At 42.8% G+C, this 18,975-nt stretch overlaps 4 protein-coding genes across 4 annotated transcripts; 2 read left to right on the top strand and 2 right to left on the bottom strand.

The window, feature by feature from the left end:
- LOC6536488 (leishmanolysin-like peptidase) lies at positions 1 to 14,683 on the bottom strand. The gene is made up of 9 exons (XM_002097030.4): positions 13,848 to 14,683; positions 4,746 to 4,888; positions 3,367 to 3,397; positions 3,220 to 3,302; positions 3,042 to 3,153; positions 2,147 to 2,532; positions 1,678 to 2,091; positions 1,321 to 1,613; positions 1 to 1,254 (listed from the first exon to the last, which is right to left on the bottom strand). Exons 1-9 carry the CDS (start codon positions 13,977 to 13,979, stop codon positions 797 to 799), a joined length of 2,052 nt encoding a protein of 683 aa, XP_002097066.1. The 5' UTR covers positions 13,980 to 14,683; the 3' UTR covers positions 1 to 796.
- Positions 7,245 to 9,511, top strand: LOC26534746 (the record flags this gene model as incomplete). Its single annotated transcript, XM_015192274.2, has 3 exons — positions 7,245 to 7,406; positions 7,461 to 7,637; positions 7,701 to 9,511. Coding segments are annotated over 3 exons (498 nt in total), but the record flags the coding sequence as incomplete, so codon positions are not given.
- Positions 14,684 to 15,070: 387 nt separating the features above from the next.
- On the top strand, positions 15,071 to 18,439 carry LOC6536487 (TATA box-binding protein-associated factor RNA polymerase I subunit B). Its single transcript, XM_002097029.4, has 4 exons — positions 15,071 to 15,597; positions 15,653 to 15,773; positions 16,201 to 16,641; positions 16,703 to 18,439. Exons 1-4 carry the CDS (start codon positions 15,170 to 15,172, stop codon positions 18,329 to 18,331), a joined length of 2,619 nt encoding a protein of 872 aa, XP_002097065.1. The 5' UTR covers positions 15,071 to 15,169; the 3' UTR covers positions 18,332 to 18,439.
- On the bottom strand, positions 15,782 to 16,143 carry LOC26535462. The gene is made up of 2 exons (XM_015192273.2): positions 15,962 to 16,143; positions 15,782 to 15,906 (listed from the first exon to the last, which is right to left on the bottom strand). Exons 1-2 carry the CDS (start codon positions 16,047 to 16,049, stop codon positions 15,782 to 15,784), a joined length of 213 nt encoding a protein of 70 aa, XP_015047759.1. The 5' UTR covers positions 16,050 to 16,143.
- Positions 18,440 to 18,975: the final 536 nt, after the last annotated feature.

Below are 18,975 nucleotides of genomic sequence, written 5' to 3'. Positions count from 1 at the left end.
TTGCGATTACAAGGGTATCTTGGTTTATTCACATTGCTAGTTTAGGTTCTTAAAAGCTAGATTACAAATCGAGAGTTGAGTTTACAATTCTTAAATGCTTGATAGGCAGCAGAAAAGGGAAAAATACATTTAGCTTAGGCAAAACTAATTGAATACATAAATCACAAGGCAATCAACAAATTTCGAAAACCATATTCATAATAAATAACAAAGAATTTAACAACAAGCTAGTGGAACTGCCTAGGGTACCGTACCATATAGGCTTTGGAATGTACAGATCGATATTCAAGAAGCATAGAACTGTCTTCGGATGCTCCACTTGAAAGGGATTGGCTTTATATGTGGCCAACATTTCAGAATGCAGTAAATATCCGAGGACACACTTAAAAAAGATCACATTTCGGGATGGACAAAATACGATTACGATTTTATAGCTATATGTTTGGTAGGAGTAGTCAATTTGTACGGTTGCAAAGAAGTATAAAAGGATTGGTGTAATCTAAGGACAAAATTAGTTAATTTAACTATGCAATACTTGAGCATTGTTTAAAACACTTTTGTTTTATGAAATAGCCAAAGACTATTTAAATGGCAAAGTTTGTGCAAATTGGATACGAATTGTCCAAAGATTAAATTCCCAGCTTCTTTGCCAAAAAAACCGACCAACTCTGATTTGGGAGTACTACACTATCGACCTACTTTTAGACAAATTGAGCTTATATCATACAGCTAAAATGTACAAATTTCACTACATACATAAAGAGCAAGTAAATCTGCACCCTGCACCCTGATCAGCCTAACTAAATCCCCAACGCAGGCCGAAAAGCAGGAGAACAGCGGTAATTATGGCCACGGAACGTGATTGCTTACTGCCCGCTCCACAGGCGAGGTTGTCGCGCGGGTACTTGTTGAGCGGATCGGGCTCCTCGCCCGGACGACACTGCTTGCCCTCAGCAGCAAATTGTGCTCCGCACAGCTCGTGGCACGGCGGGCACATGATCGCGCCCTTGTGCAGCCATCCATTGGCGGCGATTCGAATGGAAAGCTTCTGTCCGGGGAAGGAGCACTTGTAGCTATAGTTGCCCACTAGGATGTGAAGTCGGCCGTCGAAGCAATCGTACTTGTAGCATCCGCTGCCCCAATGCTGCCACTCACGCGTCTGGTGACAGGATCGCTCCTCCCACATGGACTCGCTATGATCGAAGCACTTTGCTCCCTCGCCATAGCTCTCCAAGGCGAAGTTCTTCTCAGGCTCTGCAGACAGATATCAAAGAAATTAGTTACACATCCATGAAAGTAATAATAGTTGGGTAGTCTTACTGGGATTATTCTCTGTAAAGCGGCAATGAGATCCACGCACTATCACGTTCTTGCTGCGCCAGGTGAACTCCTGAATGTAGGGACAGTGATCGGCCAGCGAGACCGAACCGCCGTAGAACCCCTCTTCGCCGTCCTTCACATGATTTAGGCTGTCGAAGTTCTGGTAGCCTTTGGGCAGCTCAAACTCATGGCGGATTAGATTGCAAAGCGCCACCGAGTTGCGATCATCTGTGCACTCGGTTTGAAGAGGATCCTGCTTGACCTTCGAGCAGAAGGGATGAATGGAGCGACCCCTTTGCAAACGAAATAAAAGGTAATAAATAAAGGATAATCTAAATAGCCAAAGAATCGTATTACCTGGCATGGTTGTACTGTATCCAGTCCTTGCAGCTACGCATGGCAAACGCACATCCCAGTCCTTTGCCCCAGGTCAGCGGGGTTGCCATGGAGTAGTTGGCCCGATACCAGCCGGAGTCCTCCATCAATGCAAGGGTGATGCGCGAGAAGACCGGCGACTGTGTGTGAGTGCCAGTCATGGCCTCATTCTCCAGGATGCGCTTTTCCCAGTGGGTCAGGGCGGTGCCTTCGCCACCCTGATCCTCCAGCTCGGCGCCCTCCAGTTTATTGCAGTTAAAGTGGGCGCGCACCTCGGCAATCACGCGGGGCGTGACCATCATGTCCACTACCTTGTTAACATGGCCACCACGCACAGACCAGTTCTCTCGCACCACCTTGCGAATGGTCTCGTTGCTCCACTGATGGATCTGCAATCTGTAAATGGACTTTACGGATTAGACGGGAATCGATAACAAGGCAATTGGCTCACTTTTCATTCAGGTACGGCTTGCCAGTGTCTGACTTTCGCGGAGTTCGGGGTTTTCCTTCATCGTCCCTGAAGAAAGCGTATAAGCTCACGGAGAATCCCAACGCATGCAGTATCTCGTGCTTAACGGTGGAGATCAGTGTCTGCAGTTCCTGCGGCTTTGTGCTGATGCTCTCCGGACAGAGATTCGCATGACCCGCAATTGGACGATCCAGAGCCGCTTCCTGTTGACAATGGGCCGCGTAGGCCACGGTGAGACCCTTGAAACAACGCTGCGTCTGCCTGGCGGACACGTAGAACACAAAGTCCGCATTCTCGATTCCTTCGCCCGGCTGCGTATTACTATCGATTCTACAATTCTGACCGGTGGCATTGCACACCCGACACACCTGCAAAAATATGATTATTACTGTAATGGGCAGGTGTAAAAATGTGGTAATAAATTGTATTTTTAGCCAACACATACGATATCCACAAAATAAATCTTTTCTGCCTTTGAGAAAAAGAGTGTTAAATGCAGAAGGCACGCTAATTATTTGTTAAATGTTACAAGCATAAAGGCTGTTTATGTAATCCCATATTTTATTGAAATGTTTACAACCTGACAGCAGGAATGTAATTTAACAAAGGGCGTTTTGTAAGCTACCAACTATTTACATAGGTATTTAAGTGACCCATGATCAAAGCTGCAATTGCGCTTCGAGTTGCCTAAACCAGTTTTCAATTTTACCAGTTTAAATTTGGTTAGGCTGCGTTTACTTCAACCCAAGGTCATTCTTGAAAACAAGGCGTTTCGAACTGAGCAAGGTGTGGCTAATTTTCCACTAGAATTTTCTTTGAATTGCACTTGAGTGGGGGTAACTTAGGTAACTTAGATAAGATTGCGTGGATTACTTACATCCAAGTGCGCATCGGGCACCTGAACCTCGCCGCACATCGTCGTCGCCTTGCAGTGGTCGATGCAGTGGGTGTGTCCGTTTTTCACATACACCTGGGTGCTGTCGCATTTCCTAAAACAAATTCCGTAAAATTAATATTTCATACAGCTTGCGGGTTTCTTAAGAGTGGCCACCTACCTATTGAGGCGGATGACGCCCTTGGTCTCTCGCACCATCAGGGCCTGTTCCCAGAACTGCACGGCTTCCGGGAGCACGGTGTCCTGGAGGGGATTAAAGCAAGGTATTCAGTATGAGGTATGCAGTATGCCAGAAATGTCAACTCACATTTATCAAATTAAATTTCTCCTCTTCCAGCCTGGCAGCACGAGGCAAGTGAAGGCATGAAAGCAAGTTAGCATGAAACAACAAGAAAATAGTTTTGTTTATCAAATTCTGGCGAACAAAGGGGTTAAACAAAGGCGTGGGTGTCGTTTCCTAGTTGCTGTAGGGATTCTGTGAAATCTGAAAAGCCAATTTGCCTTCCTGGACATACAGACAAAAGCCCTGACAACCAACTTATGTGATGCCTTTGTTATCGCCATTACAGCTTATTACTGAACGTAGGGCTAAGAACATTTCCATCTTACAAAGGGCATTACACAGTACACAGCTTTCACAACAAGTTGATGATGACAGATTGCTACCTATTTATATAGAGTAGTAAATTGACCAGCACTTTCTGAGGAATAAGTAATCAATCCAATCAAAAGCGCTACCATTTGTGGCCAAAGCCGGATAATCGGATTAAAGTATGGCAGTTTTATTAAGCTTGAAATCATATCAAGCTTCAATTGGGCTTGAAATCAATTAGTAATTGTAAATTCCTCGACGAAAGCACTTTTACACGAAGGTCGTCGCTTATTCACTGACAACTTTTTGATACTTACACTCATGCCGGTTAATTGTGTACCTGTTAGCACCTGTTTGAGTCACTTATTCACGACTAAATTATTCATTGAATCGAGAGCGAGACCCAAAATTAAAGCCGAGTCGAGTTAAGTCTCCGCTTTCCTGTTGACCTTGTCCGCTGCCAATATACGCCAATCGATCGTTGAGATCGAAGCGGGCTAACTGTCAGCCAATCCGGCCAGCTAAAGTAGCCAACGGCCAGTGGCTAGTGACCATGTGGATGGAGCAATCGATGGCCAACCTTAGGAGACACCTCGGCCCACTGCGTGGATTCGGACAAATTGCGCACACACATGGTCAACCGATTTGGGCCTGAACTTAAACAGCATAGTAGTAGTTTTGTTACCCAACTCGCAGCGGCGGTAACGGTGCATGGCCAAAGCAAAACGGTCCGGAAAGTGAGTTATTTACTCGCTTTTGCGCGGCTTTATGTTAACTTGACATTCGGCCAAGTCAAATTGTAAACTGTTTTTTCTGTCTGCTTGGCTGGCTGCCATTAAAGTGCAATTAAAGTCAATTTTCAGAGCTGGAGCGCAGACTTACACTGTGAAAAACTCTATTCTTTAAGGGGTAAGCTCTTAATAAAAGTAACTATATTATTAGCAACTAATCGCAGATGTTTATATGAAATTCGAACTTATATCAATACTTCTGAAGGCATTTTGTATTTTTCCTATACTTCTCAACGAGTTTTTCTGTTGTTTGGTGAGCTTTTCTCTTACTTAGTAATTTTTCAAAGTGTACCCAGTACTCACCTGTAGACGGATTCGTCGTAGACGAGCAGAATTCGCAGTGGCTGCTCGGCGGCCACGCTGCGCCGGCGGACGCTATGCCTCGCTGGCTCTCCGGCGGAGTCATCTTCGCTATCAGCCAGTTGGATGCGCACGCCATGGACGACCTATAAAACATGAAAAAATTAAAAATTAAATACAAAGATGGATAGATGATGAGACCGATAGTGGCGGATAGTAGTAGAAAGGGAGAGCAGACTGCGAGCAGTTGAGATGAAGTCAAGAAATCAAGAAATCAGTGAGCGGAGCTTAAACGAAAGCGAAATTTCGTTGTTAACTATTAAATGACGACATGTAGTCAGACAAAGGCCACACAAAAAGGCAGTTCGGCGGCGGTAATTGGTCTGCACAAATTGCAGGGAAATTAATTTTAAATTGCCCCGCCAAAATGTCGAACGATTGGCACATCGAAATGTCAATGATTTGTGGGGCTGCGGCTGATTATATTATATTGTTTTGGTTATTTCGTTTTCGCTTTTATCTGGCCATTGTTTCTGTTGCCATTATTATGGCACTCGCATTGTGCAATCTGTGCCAATTATTAGGAATAAATTAGATGTCTTCGTTGAATATGCATGGCGGCCCCTTGATCCGCAGATAATCGCCTGCCAGACAGACAAAGCACTTGACACTCATCATCAGCATAAATTGTCGCCGACATTTTGTCTCGGAGATTCGCCTGAGTGCCGCTAAAAATATGCTCATCAAATATGTGACATGCATTACTCATGTGTGGCTGTCTTTTCGTCCGGAAAGCGGTCTTGAAAGGTTCTAAGCCCACAAGAAGTCGCCGGGTGGAGTGGGGATGTGGAAAGTAAAAGTATCTTTCCTCTCATCATAGGGTGGCAACCTCATAAATGAAAAGCCAGGCGGAGTAAAAGCCATTTGCATTGACACTGGCAATTGAAAATGACATCCAGTAAAGCTAATTTGCACACAAGAAATGTAGATGGAGCACCATATGTCCCCCAGCGTGGGAAGTGATTTCCTAGGTGTTCTCAGTGCCCAAGTGCGGTTTGTAACCGCCGATAAATGGCAAAGTTAGACACCTGCACGAACACGAAGGCGAATGCGAAGAAAAAACATTCCTATTTACCCAACTATCCAAGAACAACAATAGTTGTGAGGCAATCGCGATCTGACAAAAGAGTTTGGCATTGAAATGAGCTGAGCAAACAGTGCTAACAGTGGTGTGGTTACCATGAAGTGCTCGGGGATTGGGATTGGACCAGTCCCGGTGATTTATCTCGCAGCCATCAAAGTCATCGGCGCACTAATGACTGCAGATCAGCCGCCAACGTGACAATACATACTCGTATCTGCCTGTCATTGTTTCTTTAATTCTTCAATCATCATTGTTTACAAATAGAAGTAATAAAAAACTTATCCAGATAATGATTATTTAATGATATAACACTTTCAATATTATTCATGAATAAAGCGATATACTAATATTGGTATAATATTGTATAATCCCCAAAATGAACCCCATCAGGCAACGCCCTGCGAAAGTCATGTGTTGAGATAAGTAAAGTAACCATAAACCATCACAGAGATATATCTCCAGAGCTGGCAATAAACGTGACAAAGACACTCGAAAAAACAACCAGTATGATGTACGATCCTCACACTGATCGTGCACCCCAGCTGGGGAGCATTATCCCCCAAAAAGATGCCAAGTTGCTGCGATCGAGTGCATTGAAAAAGCATTTGAAAAACCGCACAAATTACAAATCATCTGCGAAACGTTTGGCAGGTGAAAGACGATGACGCACAATACCATTTGGACGGGCAGCTCGATGAGTTTGGTGTCATTAATGGGGAGTGGAATCGAACAGGGGGATTCCGAGTTATATCAGTGTCAATATCTCAGCAGCATTAATGCATTTAAAATCAATTGTGATGTGAACCGCTAACAGTTCAGTGACAGCAAAAATGGACACGATATTTTTTGAACTTAAAGCACTTGTACATTTATTTCGAAGGGTAAATCATTAGCGACAGAAAAAAATTCGATTTAAATTGAAATTTAATTAGTTAACAAAACATTATTACCTATACAAACAAGCAGTAATCGATATTTAATAAGGAAAAAGTGTTTATGCTCTGACACACCAAACATTTCATTGATACACGTCATTATTATTTATAAATACAGTGCACACTTAACAATACTTTTCCTCATAATTTCTAGAAAAATTAACAAAATTCGTATAAAACTAAAAAGCGAGTGGTTACTGTACATCCCTGACAGATAGTTAAAAGATCAAATCCGACGAATGTCATCAGTGGTAATTACAAATAAATTAACAAACTGACTTATTTCTATTAGGTATAACAAAACGGAAACCTTTTAGTATTAAACAGTAACATGTTGAGTGCACAAGTTGTTTATTTATTTATCCTCTTCGGTTTTATACCTGTTAGTGAGTAAACCACATTTCAGGAATTTAGGACTAAAATATAGTTTTCTTCAAGGTGCACGGGTCATATAAGTTCAATTCCCTCAATTGCAAAGTTCACTCTCCGGATCTGGGAATATTAAAGGTGTGCCAAATTAAGGCGGTTGATCGCAAGCACAATCTGATCAACCTTGTAGCCTTTTTGAATAAAACCTTATCAGAGGTAAAACCGATATTAAAAAACATTTTCCCATAACCGAAGCTAATTTTTCTGAAGGTTGAGATCCACTTTAAAATGGTTAAACGCGAGATTGGCGGCTGGCATCCCTTTATGTACGACATGCGAATAGACGTTTGCAAGTTCTTTAAGAATCGCAGTGGGTTCTTCATTGCCAATCTAATATATTCGTTTATAAAGCCATTCACAAATGTAAACCACACCTGTCCGTATATGGTAAGCAAATAATTGAAGGCATTTAACAATTGTAAAAACGACACATATATAAAACATCAACAGGCTGGCACAGAGATGCGCCTTTGGAATTGGTCTCCCAATGAAGATGCTGTTTTGGCCAAATTTCCCGTAGACCATGGCCAATATGGCCTACAAACAACGTGGTTCATCAAAAAAGAGGTGGCATTGAAAGTAAATGGATCTGTACTATTTTTTAGGTGACTAGTTAGTCGACTTCGAGTTTCAGAATCCTGATAAAAGATTATTGAAATAAACTGAAAGCAATCCTTAATATGATGATATGATATTACCATATTTTTCGCCCCACTTTCCAACCACAGTGGTTAGCACAGGGGCTTATTCAATCGGTGATAAGACGTAATGCCCAACCCGCTTGCATACTGACACAGATTTGAGTGGCAAACAAATTTTTTTCTTCGGTTTGTGGGCCACATTCGAGCGTGTCCAGCTTTTGCCCATGCGCCTCACGTTTAAGGCAGAAATGGTAACAATTCATACAGAAAATACAAAAATACAAAAAATGACGACGACCGGCAAAGAAAAGCAAAGAGAAATGCGTTCGTTTTGGCCACAGTTGGCTGCGCATGCGCCCGCCTGATTACCTCCCGTATTTACTTTTAAAGCCAAACAAATAAGAGGCGGCTAAAAGAGCCGTCATAAATGGCCAACTGCAAGCCAGCAAGCCACGCACGTTCGCTTTCGACGACTCGAGGATGGGGGGTATTTGGTGGAGATTGGGATTACGAAGCGCCAACGCGGTTTGTCCAGTTGCGCATGCTAATTTGGGCGCGGGAATCGATCATCGATGGTGGTTGGGTAATTATTTACGTCTGTCTCTGGCTCGGAGGCAGTTGCTCCGACTGCCAATCGACAACCGATCCGTAACTGACCACATTTCTGCCTTTTCATCTCACCCATTTGCACTCTCTTCCGCACAACATTGTTGCAGAGAAGAAAAATCGTTTTTCGACTTGGAAAAACCTTTGAAAATTTCATGTGTTTGCTAGTACAGCATGCGCAATTATTTTTACAAACTTATGAACTCCTTTTGTTGATATAACGAAAGATTTATCTAAATAAATTAATAAAGCAACGTGTGTAGACAAATGTATTCACGGATTATAAATATTCATGGTGTTATTGAATCAAAGCAGCAATAAAATTACCATAATTGCCGTAATGTGTTGATTCCAACTAATATAATCAGCTTTGTTCCCGTTCCTAATAACCTAATTTAAAGATTGCGAGTTTGGGGACAAGACGAAATATATATTTATTGGAAATAGCATAATAGTGTGCTCATAATAATCACTAAAATGAAGTCTGATTACCATTTTCAAAGTCAAATAACAAATGAAAAAGAAGAAATTGCACCCATTTTCGGCGAGTGTAGTTTCCCATTGACTGTCACCTGCGTTCAACGCTCGCTCAAGTTCGGCAGATCAATCGAAATGGCGCCTTTCAGCGTTTCGAGCGTTTGTGTGTGGGCTTTCACTTTCGTTTGTGAGCAGCACTCTCACTCTTGGATTCTCCGGAGCAGTTCAGCACCGCTCTGCTCGGCTTACCAATTTTTGCTTTTTCCCCGTTTTTAATATCTTTTGAGCCGGGTTTTGCCGATGGCCAATTTGCATGCTGTTAGCTCTTTGCCTGACTCATCTGTTCGCCGGGTTTTTGATTATTATTATTTTTACTCAATTCGCTCGTTACCTCACAGTTTGACCGCAAAAAGAAGTAGGCTGTGTGTTACTTAATTGAAACTATGAACTGTAGCTAATCTAAGGCACTTTAGCACCAGCAGCTATTCAGATCAGCAGCTATTCAAGTGGCACAATTTACGCCGCAACTCAAATAAATTGGGATGATAGGGCAGTCAATTGAATAATTGCATTAACTGGCACTGAAAAGTTCCATGAAAGCGCTGCTTGCTTTCGAAATAAATATTAAGTGCACAAATTCCAACAACTGAATGTGTGTATCAGTGCATTTTATGCATTATTTCAATTTGTATTGAAATGAAATGGCAAAATCCCAGCAAATAAAATGTTAAAAATTCATTCAGATTAATAACATTTTTTACACTCTGCTGCAATGCAATAAATTAAAAATTGAGATGATCTCTTGATTACTTAAATTCCTGGAAAGTTCATGCAAGGTTAAATAAACCCCCGACTTCCCAAAATAAACCTAATAAAACAATGATGAAATTCATGTTTGCTTGGTGAAAGGAAACCAATTCTGCAATGCATCAAATTAAATGTTGCAGAAAATTGTCTTTAATCATATTAACTCATTAAATATAAATGCAAGAGTAAATTTATTTTCTATAAATACTACAGCACACTTGTAAAATTCGCAGAATTTATGCATTGTGCGAATTTAATCCCCTCACCGAGTGTCCTGAAGTCAAATCGATTGAAACACTTTAAAATCCCTTTCCGTGATTAAATTAGGGCGTGAATTTACGCCCTGATTTCAGGCACCGAATTTGCCGAGCTGCAATCAGAACGACAATGCCTAATTAGTTTGTGAATCAACTAAGGACACGTTCTCCGTTGAAATCGAGAAACAGCACGTTGGATTGCACAATTGCAGAGTGATTGGAACCGAAAGTTTACGCAAATGTTTTACGTTTGCCTTCTCTTTGCAATTTGGCCCAAAATGCTGGGACTTAAAGGGCTTATGAAAGGACCCTGAGCAACGTCGACCTCGCCCAAGTGGTTTCACTCCACGCACAAGAATCTCATCCTGCCAAAGTCACTTGTTTGTTCGCCGGCAGATGGCGGTGTTGTGTTTCAAAACAGTTTCGTTTAAAGGCCCTGAAGCGCGCGTCATCGCCATGAACATTCATCAGGCAGTTGGCCAACTGCGTTTGGCTTTAGGTAAACGTGTTTTTCCTCCAGTCTCTCCTCCATGAGTTCGAGATTTTTACTAGCCCGTCCATTTGCCATTGCTATGGCAACTATGCTGCTAATATAAACTTCTGCTCGCAGCGTTTTCATTAAATTGAAAAAAAAAATGGAAGGCAAGTGCAACTGCTGACATTATGATGAAGTTCGTTTTTTACTTTCTATACGTCAGTTTTACAACTTGCCGGAATAACACACAGCCATGTAGCTTTATTAACTTTTCACAAATTCGAGAAATGCAAGCATGCATTAAAACGAAACACGAGCATAAAACCAAAGTTTTTAATGTTCCGCAACGAAAACTGTGAATAGTTTTAGGGGAATTTTGGGGGGAATTTAGTACCTTATTAGTCGAAATACCAAATGGATTTTCACTGCTTTAAAAAAATTTCAACGGTGTTACACTACCTTAAAAAAAGGTAGAAGTGCCTAACTTTATATTGGCAGGCAATGCAAATTTCCATCTGATCTTTTTCCCATTTTTATGCATTCTTTCAGTTGAAGGTAATCCCTCCACTTGCTGCAACTGAAGCTGAACGTTTCCTAATTGGCCAATTACACTTGCAAGTCGAAGAATAGCTGTCAGCCAAGTCAACCAGCACTGTTTTCCGGAAAGACCAGAATCCGTAATCGATTTTCTTTTCTATTTTGCAACTTCCCATCGGGAAGGACGCTTCAAACTTTTCGTAACTCATAACTTCTTGTTGGTTGCTGTCCAGAGCGTTTTGCTGCATCGTAACTTGCTTGTTTAAAGTTTGCTTTCGTCAAGTTGATAAATATTTAATCGTGATGGTTGGGGCTGCAATGCAGAAGTATCCATAGATAGACTGCTATCCACTTAATATGTAAATGGAAATACATGCTGATGCTTGCAACACACGTTCTCGATATGAATGCATTTGCATTCGCGCTTAAAGTTACCTAGGGTCTTTCATGAATATAGAATCATATCAAAACAGCAAATGCTGTCTTTTGTTAATATAGAAAAACTACAACTTTTGATAGGCGGAAAAACTAAATCACTGTTTTCATGTTACTTCTAGAGTAAAATTGATGCTATATTCGATGCAAAGTATGTCAAAGGCAGTAGGATCTGTTTTTGTATGTCCGTATGATTTAAATGATACCCGGCCCACAAATATTCCTATAGCCTCTTTGAAATATGTTGGCAACCATGGTAAAAGGCCTTTGGTTGAGTTTTAATTTTAATCCAGCTCGTAATCCATAAAAAGCTTTTCTCCCGAATGGAGATTCTCTGCAGCTCAGTTTGGTAAGCCCAAGCATTACGGAAGTTAGGTGTGCACATTGGCTACGCTCTTATCGGCTTAGGAGGTCAGTACAGTGCGCGACATCGCTGACAGGCGGGCACGCACACTGGCAACGTGACATATCATTCAATTTGGCCAATTTTATACATTGCTGCAGTTGCTCTCGTTGTTTTCTGTTGGCAGCCGCGTTCTTCAATTTATGTAAGACTAATTAGAAGCGAGTGCTTCGGTTTCAACTGGACCGGTATTTAATTGGATGGCCGTTCCACACGCATACATATGTATACGTACTTATCTGGTCGTTCGCCCGCTGTTTTATATATGTCTTTATCCTCTTGACAGGACAATTTTCAGTGGCCAGACAGCAGGACATTCCGTGGGCAGAGAGACACAAAAACTGGACGACTGTTTTTTGCACTTACAGCAGTTTAAGTTACAGATAATTCAATTAATTACACGCTGGGCGACCTCGACAGCATCGTTAGCCATCAACAGACTACAGACAGTCGCTGAATTAATTCATTTCCCTGCCATTCCAGTTCACTTTTACTGGCTCGAAAACAAAGTAGTTGCTCGCTAATTAAAACTTTTGCGGTCGCACAGATTTTCCATATTTGTTTTTTAAACTGGTTGGAAATTTGCCTTAAAAGTGTTTTACCCGAAGGAAAAGTTCTGTGTCCACTGGTGGGTTTGATAATATGTAACCTACCAAACTTTGCAAAAAGTATCTGCAGTAAATGTATCTTTTGTGCAAACAGCACTACAGTTGCTTTTCCTGCCAATTTATATTCATTGGTATTAATTTTGTTCTGCAAAACTGCATATTTAAAGAGTTAGACACCTGTGCACTTCCCAGAACATTTTATTCTCAATTGTGTTTCCAGCGAAACTGCAGTTGCACTTGCCGGCAAATTGCAACCATGCAGGACAGACTGTACCGCACTCGATACAGTAATCATGTAAATTCCCCTTTTTGCGCAATTGAAGGCGACCTTTATTTATGGCGACGCGCCAATTAAATCGCCGTTGATTGGAAAGCAGTAATGTGTAAGCGAAAAACCCCCAAAGACACAAAAACAAAAGGCCGGCGGTATTTAAATCCAGAGCAACAAGTTGGCGGACAGACTCTGACATTAAACCCTAACTAGAGCACTGGATGTGGATGTGGATGTGGATGTGGATATGGATGTGGTGCAGGTGGAGGCGGTTTGGTAACCACGATGGTGGGTTACACGTTGTGAGCCACCAGTTAATATGCAGCACCACCTGACTGACTGACTGACTAAACCACATTGCATTGACTGAATCTCGAATGCGCATATTATTAACCAGCGGAATTAGTCAATAAGCTGTGGTTGCCACCACCATCGCTGGATGTTGATTGTTTCAGTTGCTGGCACTGTTTCTATGGCAGAATTATGAGAATGGCAATTTCAGGGCTCCCTTTAAATCGGCACTAATTAGGCCTTTTCCATGCCAGAGCCCAATCAATTATGAATTTTCCGCGAATTCAGTATGCACCAATTAGGAACTCGGTCTAATGAGCACAAAGGACAATATGCCCAAATACCCGAAGAAGAGGAAGAAGGAGCAGAAACAAATAAGAAATTCGAGCATCGAAATCTGTATTTACAGGTAATTTTCCAAAATTGTGTTTTAAATGCTTTTGGCAGGTACCACATAAGAATTTCAATATGACTCATCCTTAAATCTATCTTGTTATCTGAAACTCAAACCTAGAAATTCGTAGCTAGTTACAATACTTCTCTTTCTTTTAAAATAAATACAAATTAAAAATATTTTTGTAGATGGGCTTGTAAACATTTGGCACACGTGTGCGGGTGAACACTTAAAGACTCCGTGTTCCCGAAATAGCCCTTTCCCGGATTTTATTTGTTTTATTTGCGCGGAGGGGCGGAGAAAAAGAAGAAGGCCAATTCAAGAATTCAACCCAATACAATGAAATCCAATCCAATCCAATCCCTTCATTTCGGACCCAGCCGAACGCAACTCACCTCGTGGGCCTTTGGATGCTGGTGCTGGCAGTTGTGAGCGTTGGCCGAAAGGAGGAGCCAAGAGCAGATGCCGAGGGCTGCCAGGAATTTGGCCATATTACTGAGGGGGCGGGGTGGGGGCGTTTTGGCCATGGTGTTTTACTTTGGGGTGGAATTTCGTTGTGGATATTATAGAGTTTTCAGCATTGTACTGTTTATCCTTTTGCACTCCCAAAATATTACGATTTTTATTTAATTATCACTTGATTTTCGAACACGCATTTCTGCACTGAAAGTTCTTTGTTTATTTTCCTCTTTGTTTGCTTATGTTTGCTGGTTTTTCTCCGTTTGCTTTGTCAATTAACTCGCGAAAACCGGCTCGATTCGAATCCCTTTCCTCTCACTCGCACACATAAACAACTTACACACACTCGAACGTACACACACACAGAGACACTCAATTATTGGGGCCTTTGGACTACTTTTTGTTTTTGTTTTCGGGTGGGTGTGTCCGCTAATATCAGCCCACGCCAAAAAAAAAGTATGCAAGTAAAGCAAACTACAAACTGCAGTTAGCCGCAAGAGCAGGAACACACTGGCACTTAAATGTCAAATTCTCATGAACTGTCCGTGCAGCGAGTGCATTCTGTAGGACTCACTGCCAGTCCCGACACAGTGGCCACTCAATAAGCGCATTTGCCGAGCCTTTTCATTCAGCAAAACCATAAAAACACTCGCGCGAAATGGGGGGCGCTTGGGTACCGGCGGGGGTGGTTGACACGAACAACAAACACAGAGATGCGAGCCAAATTGTCCGCGGCGACGTTTACGTTCGCCACCCGATTTTGTTTTGAATCGAGTCTCTATATACGCCGATGGGTGACCAGATGCATTGTGGCCAATTTGCTTGTTTTTGAAGTGCTGCTTCAGCGGCTGGTCACACTGAAAAGTTAACATAAATGTTAATGTGGATCAGCGTCAGTGTTGGCTAACGTGGTCTATCCAACAGGTCTGCACAAAAAATTAAGAAAATACCAGTAACGCTAATTATAGATTAATATATACTTTTAAAAAGATCTGCTTCCTTATTATTATAAAAAATAAAATTTAATTAAAATACGTTGACTTTATTTAAATGAACTTTAATTTGCCGCCTTACTCGCAGTGATGTTAGTTTTCATAGAAGAGACGGGCGATACATCTCTGAAGTCGAAGAACCGATGGTATCGTTGGAGACCGAGATCTTTGCCCATCTCTACTTACTACACGCGCGATTTGTTTACAACCGCGAGATAGATTAATAATACAATTTAAACGTGATACCGTAAAAATAAGGCCTAAAAATGGAGGAAGTTCTGGAGACGATGCAGCTGGAGAACATGCAGTGCGATGTGTGCGAGGGCACGACCTTCCAGGAGCGCGCGGGATTCTACTACTGCGTGGAGTGCGGCACACAGAAGGACCAGATTCGCGCAGTGGACATCACTGCCGAGGATAACTTCGATGAAACGGCCGCCGGCAGATACACAGCCAGGACAATCCGCCAGAGGAAGGATGCGGAGAAGGAGGATGAGGACGACATCACCTCGTGGGAGTTCTACAACTATGTGCTGCGCGGCTTCCTCCAGGAGCTGCTCAACATGGGCGCCAAGCCGGAGCTAAAGCTTATGACCCTGCAGGTTTGGTCGGCGTACTTGGGCAGCATGGAGGTGGCCTTCAGCAAGAGCAACAAGACGGGACTGCCCAAACTGAATGTGCGGGCGCTGCCCATGTGAGTTCATGCACTCCCCTATAATTCCATATCTTTAAAATCCTAATGCTTTCAGAGATGCCCGTATCATCTACAACCATAAGCCATTCAAGAAAGGCAAGAAGGGCAAAAAGAGCACTGTAACAGGTGACCCAAATGACGAACGCGCCAAGTTTAGATTGTGGAACAGGACAAAGGTAGTTTATTAGCCGCTGGTAGTCGGTATATAGAACTCGTTAGGGAACAGCAGGGGCAGCAGCAGGAAAAGGGTCCGTTGGTAGGCATTTAATACGGGTTTTTCTGAATTTATCTCCTGGACAGGCTTAGCATCTGTCGTAAATATGCTGTATGAAAAATCATATTTAAGATCATTTTATTCACTTACTTTCAACGACTTCTGGAACTTCTGGAACAGGTTGTCCATAGGCCAATGCCAGGATGGCCAAGCCAATTAGAATCAAACGCATGGACATTGTGCAACGAGCTACTTTGTCAAACTGCTGCTGCCTTAACCACGTTTGTCTTTTATAGCTCCCCAAGCTATGTAAATGACATAAGTACCCAACTCATTAGTAATGTTTACCCAGATGCGACTCTAACGCCTTGCTCCCATTCCTTTTCCAGCGCAATCTAGACGCCTCCGGCTACCGCACGCACGGAGGACCTTCAGAGTCCGAAGGGGAGCAAAGTCTCCACCTGCAATGGTCGTTGCGCGCCCGCAAGTTACTGAAGCGCCAGATGCCGCTGAAGCACCTGGACAAGCACAGCCGCGACAGCAAGGGCAGTATGTCGTGCCACAGCTTAAGGCCGAGGGTCAAACAGCTGCACTCTTTTGACCGCAACATCTACTGCCTGAATATTATCAAGTTGTATGTAGTGCTGGGCATAGCCCTTAATATGGTGGAGGATGATATACAGCTATCGGACTTGGTGCGGTTCATTGATGAGGAGCACTTGACCAAGCGGTGCATGCTTAACTATCTGCCCGCAAATGTGGCGGCCAAGGGCAAGGCACTCCTCAAAGATATGGAGCTCAGCAAAATCAAAGACAAGGTTACCAGCAAGGTGACTATATTCCAATAATTTCTTAGGATAGTAATTATAATTATCTTTAATTTGCCCACAGATGCTTCGTTTAAACATCGGATATATGTCCCGATTCATAAACCTGTCTGAATTTCAAAAACCGAACTTGCATTCTCTAGCGGAGCGCTACATTCTGGAGTTGGGACTGCCACCACGTCTACTGAAATTCGTAGATAGCCTGATTGAGCTGTATCCCCCAAATTTCTTAAACGCCGTAACCATACACTTGTATCCGCGCTGCGAGGCAAGGGCTATGGCCTACATTCTGTACGCCATGAAGTTACTTTTCGGCTTGGATGATCTCAAGGAGCGGAATATATCCGAATCAGCTGCAAAAATCAACGCACAACTGCTGGAGGTCGGCGGAGATGGGGCTCCCTTGCTTTTTGTTTTTACCGAATGGATGGAGTTTGTGGAGATAAGGAAAGTGATTGTCTCACATTACAACCAGAGTTTTGCCCGTCGCTTTGGAGTAGCCACGCAGACTGGTTGTCAGGTGGATGACATCCTGGCAAAAGAGTGGAAAGAGAAGGAGCAAGGCGAAACCTTCGGCTGGATGCAGGGATCCGCGGCAATGCAGCGTCAGCACGAAAACCTGACACACATTATTGAAACGATGCTCAAGGACCATTTTGGCGAATCCAGCAAAGAAAGTATGGAGAAAGAGCGCATTGATTTCCAACCCAGCTTGACACCAGCTCACTCCTACTTCAACAGAATCCTACTCCAAGCAACGCGCTCTGATGGTGCGAACATGAGGATACAAATTCCAGACCACATGAAAGTGAATCACTCGTTGCGGGACCTCGATCCCTTTGTGCTGGAGACGACCGAGCTGTCCCAGTATTTGTCCCAACATGGCCTAAAACTACGAGTGGAGGAGCTTGCCTGCCAGGAGGATATCCAGAAAGTGGGCATATTCCGTCCACTAATAGTACTCCGAGGTGACATCCGGGAATACCGCGCCAACACTGACATTAAAACCGAAACGTGGATCAGCGAGCTCAAAAAGAAGGAGAAACGGCCGGACTTCAGGTTCTCACAGCCCACTGGAACATATGGAGCACGCTATCTGAAACGAATAACAATGCATAAAGCAAGGCGTGAGAAAATTGAGTTAAATAATCCTTTTTGGGAAGTCACCGAGACGCCCAGCTTTCTTCTCAAGCTTAACGATACCGAGGTACCACTTGACAGCCTGAGCTCTCTGCAAACCTTCGAGGAAGGGACCATGGATCCCTTGAACATCCCTCTTGATCTACCCCGTCGCAATCTGGAAAAAAAGGTCAATCCAGAAGAGTCTGATAGTGCAACAGACCAGGGAGCGGAGGACATATATGACGAGCCGCCAAGTCCAGACGAGCTGCTGTTGCAAGTGTCCAACTTTGATTGCTGGCTTCTACACGGCTATATGAGGAAGATTCGGCAGCACGACAAGCAGAAACTGCGCCAGTTGTTCCCCTGTTCCTTCCGTTGGCTCTTGGAGACCTGTGCCAGCACAATCGGCATAGTTTGGGAAGAGCTTTACGAGGAACTGCTTGTCTTGGAAGTGATGTACCATCACAGCATCCGGGACTGGAGCAATCACAGGGATTTTCTGTGCATTCAACACAATACTCAGGAAAAAGACATCCGAACTCTGGCCAGAACGTACAAGGAGTTCTGGTAGTATATTATTGCATTTAGGGAAATGGCACAAATAAATAGAAGTATTAACATTAAAGATGACATTTGAAATAAATATAATATTCCTTTATAAATTAATGCTTTACCTCAATCAAATAACAGATTTTCTTATTGTATATGTAACCTATAGTAATTTTTTCACAATGTTTGTGATGCAAATAAATCGGTTGGTTAAGCAAAAACTTGGCACTACGGCCCACTACGTCAACAACTTAAGACCAGGAAATTATGAATTAAACACTTACCGAGAGCAATCAATTCATTTAACTAAAATATTCATTCTCTCTGCATATGCTTTCGTATACCCAAAATGTAAATAGTGCATCCATTTTATATACGATATCTTAAGGGTCAGTCCTATCTTCTTGGCCGCGACTGTGCGAGCGAAGGCACATTAACATCAATATCAATAGGCAAATTAGCGTTTATCAGAACAACAACAATCACATTAGCAGCAACAATGCGTGTCGCGGTTTTGTTTACAAAAATCTTCTTCAAAAGAGAGCGCCGGCCCCACGGTCACCGCCAACTGAAGAGAGCAAAAAAGAGCGCGAGAGTGGTTGGGGAAACAGTGCAGCCCGTTTAGCTTGTTTTTAGAATTCATTACGAATATATTGTACCAAAACC

Source organism: Drosophila yakuba, chromosome 3R (assembly GCF_016746365.2).
Source record: "Drosophila yakuba strain Tai18E2 chromosome 3R, Prin_Dyak_Tai18E2_2.1, whole genome shotgun sequence".
NCBI lineage: Eukaryota > Metazoa > Arthropoda > Insecta > Diptera > Drosophilidae > Drosophila > Drosophila yakuba.
Note: the sequence above shows the minus strand (reverse complement) of the source record. Positions and strands in the feature narration are given on the sequence as shown.

Excerpts from the sequence above, each read along its gene's own strand:
- LOC6536488 (XM_002097030.4), bottom strand. The coding sequence starts at position 13,979 with ATGGCCAAAACGCCCCCACCCCGCCCCCTCAGTAATATGGCCAAATTC. Across the intron at positions 3,398-4,745 it reads TACGACGAATCCGTCTACAG|GCTGGAAGAGGAGAAATTTA; the intron begins GTGAGTACTGGG and ends TCGTGCTGCCAG. Across the intron at positions 3,154-3,219 it reads GGCGTCATCCGCCTCAATAG|GAAATGCGACAGCACCCAGG; the intron begins GTAGGTGGCCAC and ends AATTTGTTTTAG.
- LOC6536487 (XM_002097029.4), top strand. The coding sequence starts at position 15,170 with ATGGAGGAAGTTCTGGAGACGATGCAGCTGGAGAACATGCAGTGCGAT. Across the intron at positions 15,598-15,652 it reads AATGTGCGGGCGCTGCCCAT|AGATGCCCGTATCATCTACA; the intron begins GTGAGTTCATGC and ends TAATGCTTTCAG. Across the intron at positions 16,642-16,702 it reads AAGACAAGGTTACCAGCAAG|ATGCTTCGTTTAAACATCGG; the intron begins GTGACTATATTC and ends ATTTGCCCACAG.
- LOC26535462 (XM_015192273.2), bottom strand. The coding sequence starts at position 16,049 with ATGTCCATGCGTTTGATTCTAATTGGCTTGGCCATCCTGGCATTGGCC. Across the intron at positions 15,907-15,961 it reads AGTTCCAGAAGTCGTTGAAA|ATGCTAAGCCTGTCCAGGAG; the intron begins GTAAGTGAATAA and ends TATTTACGACAG.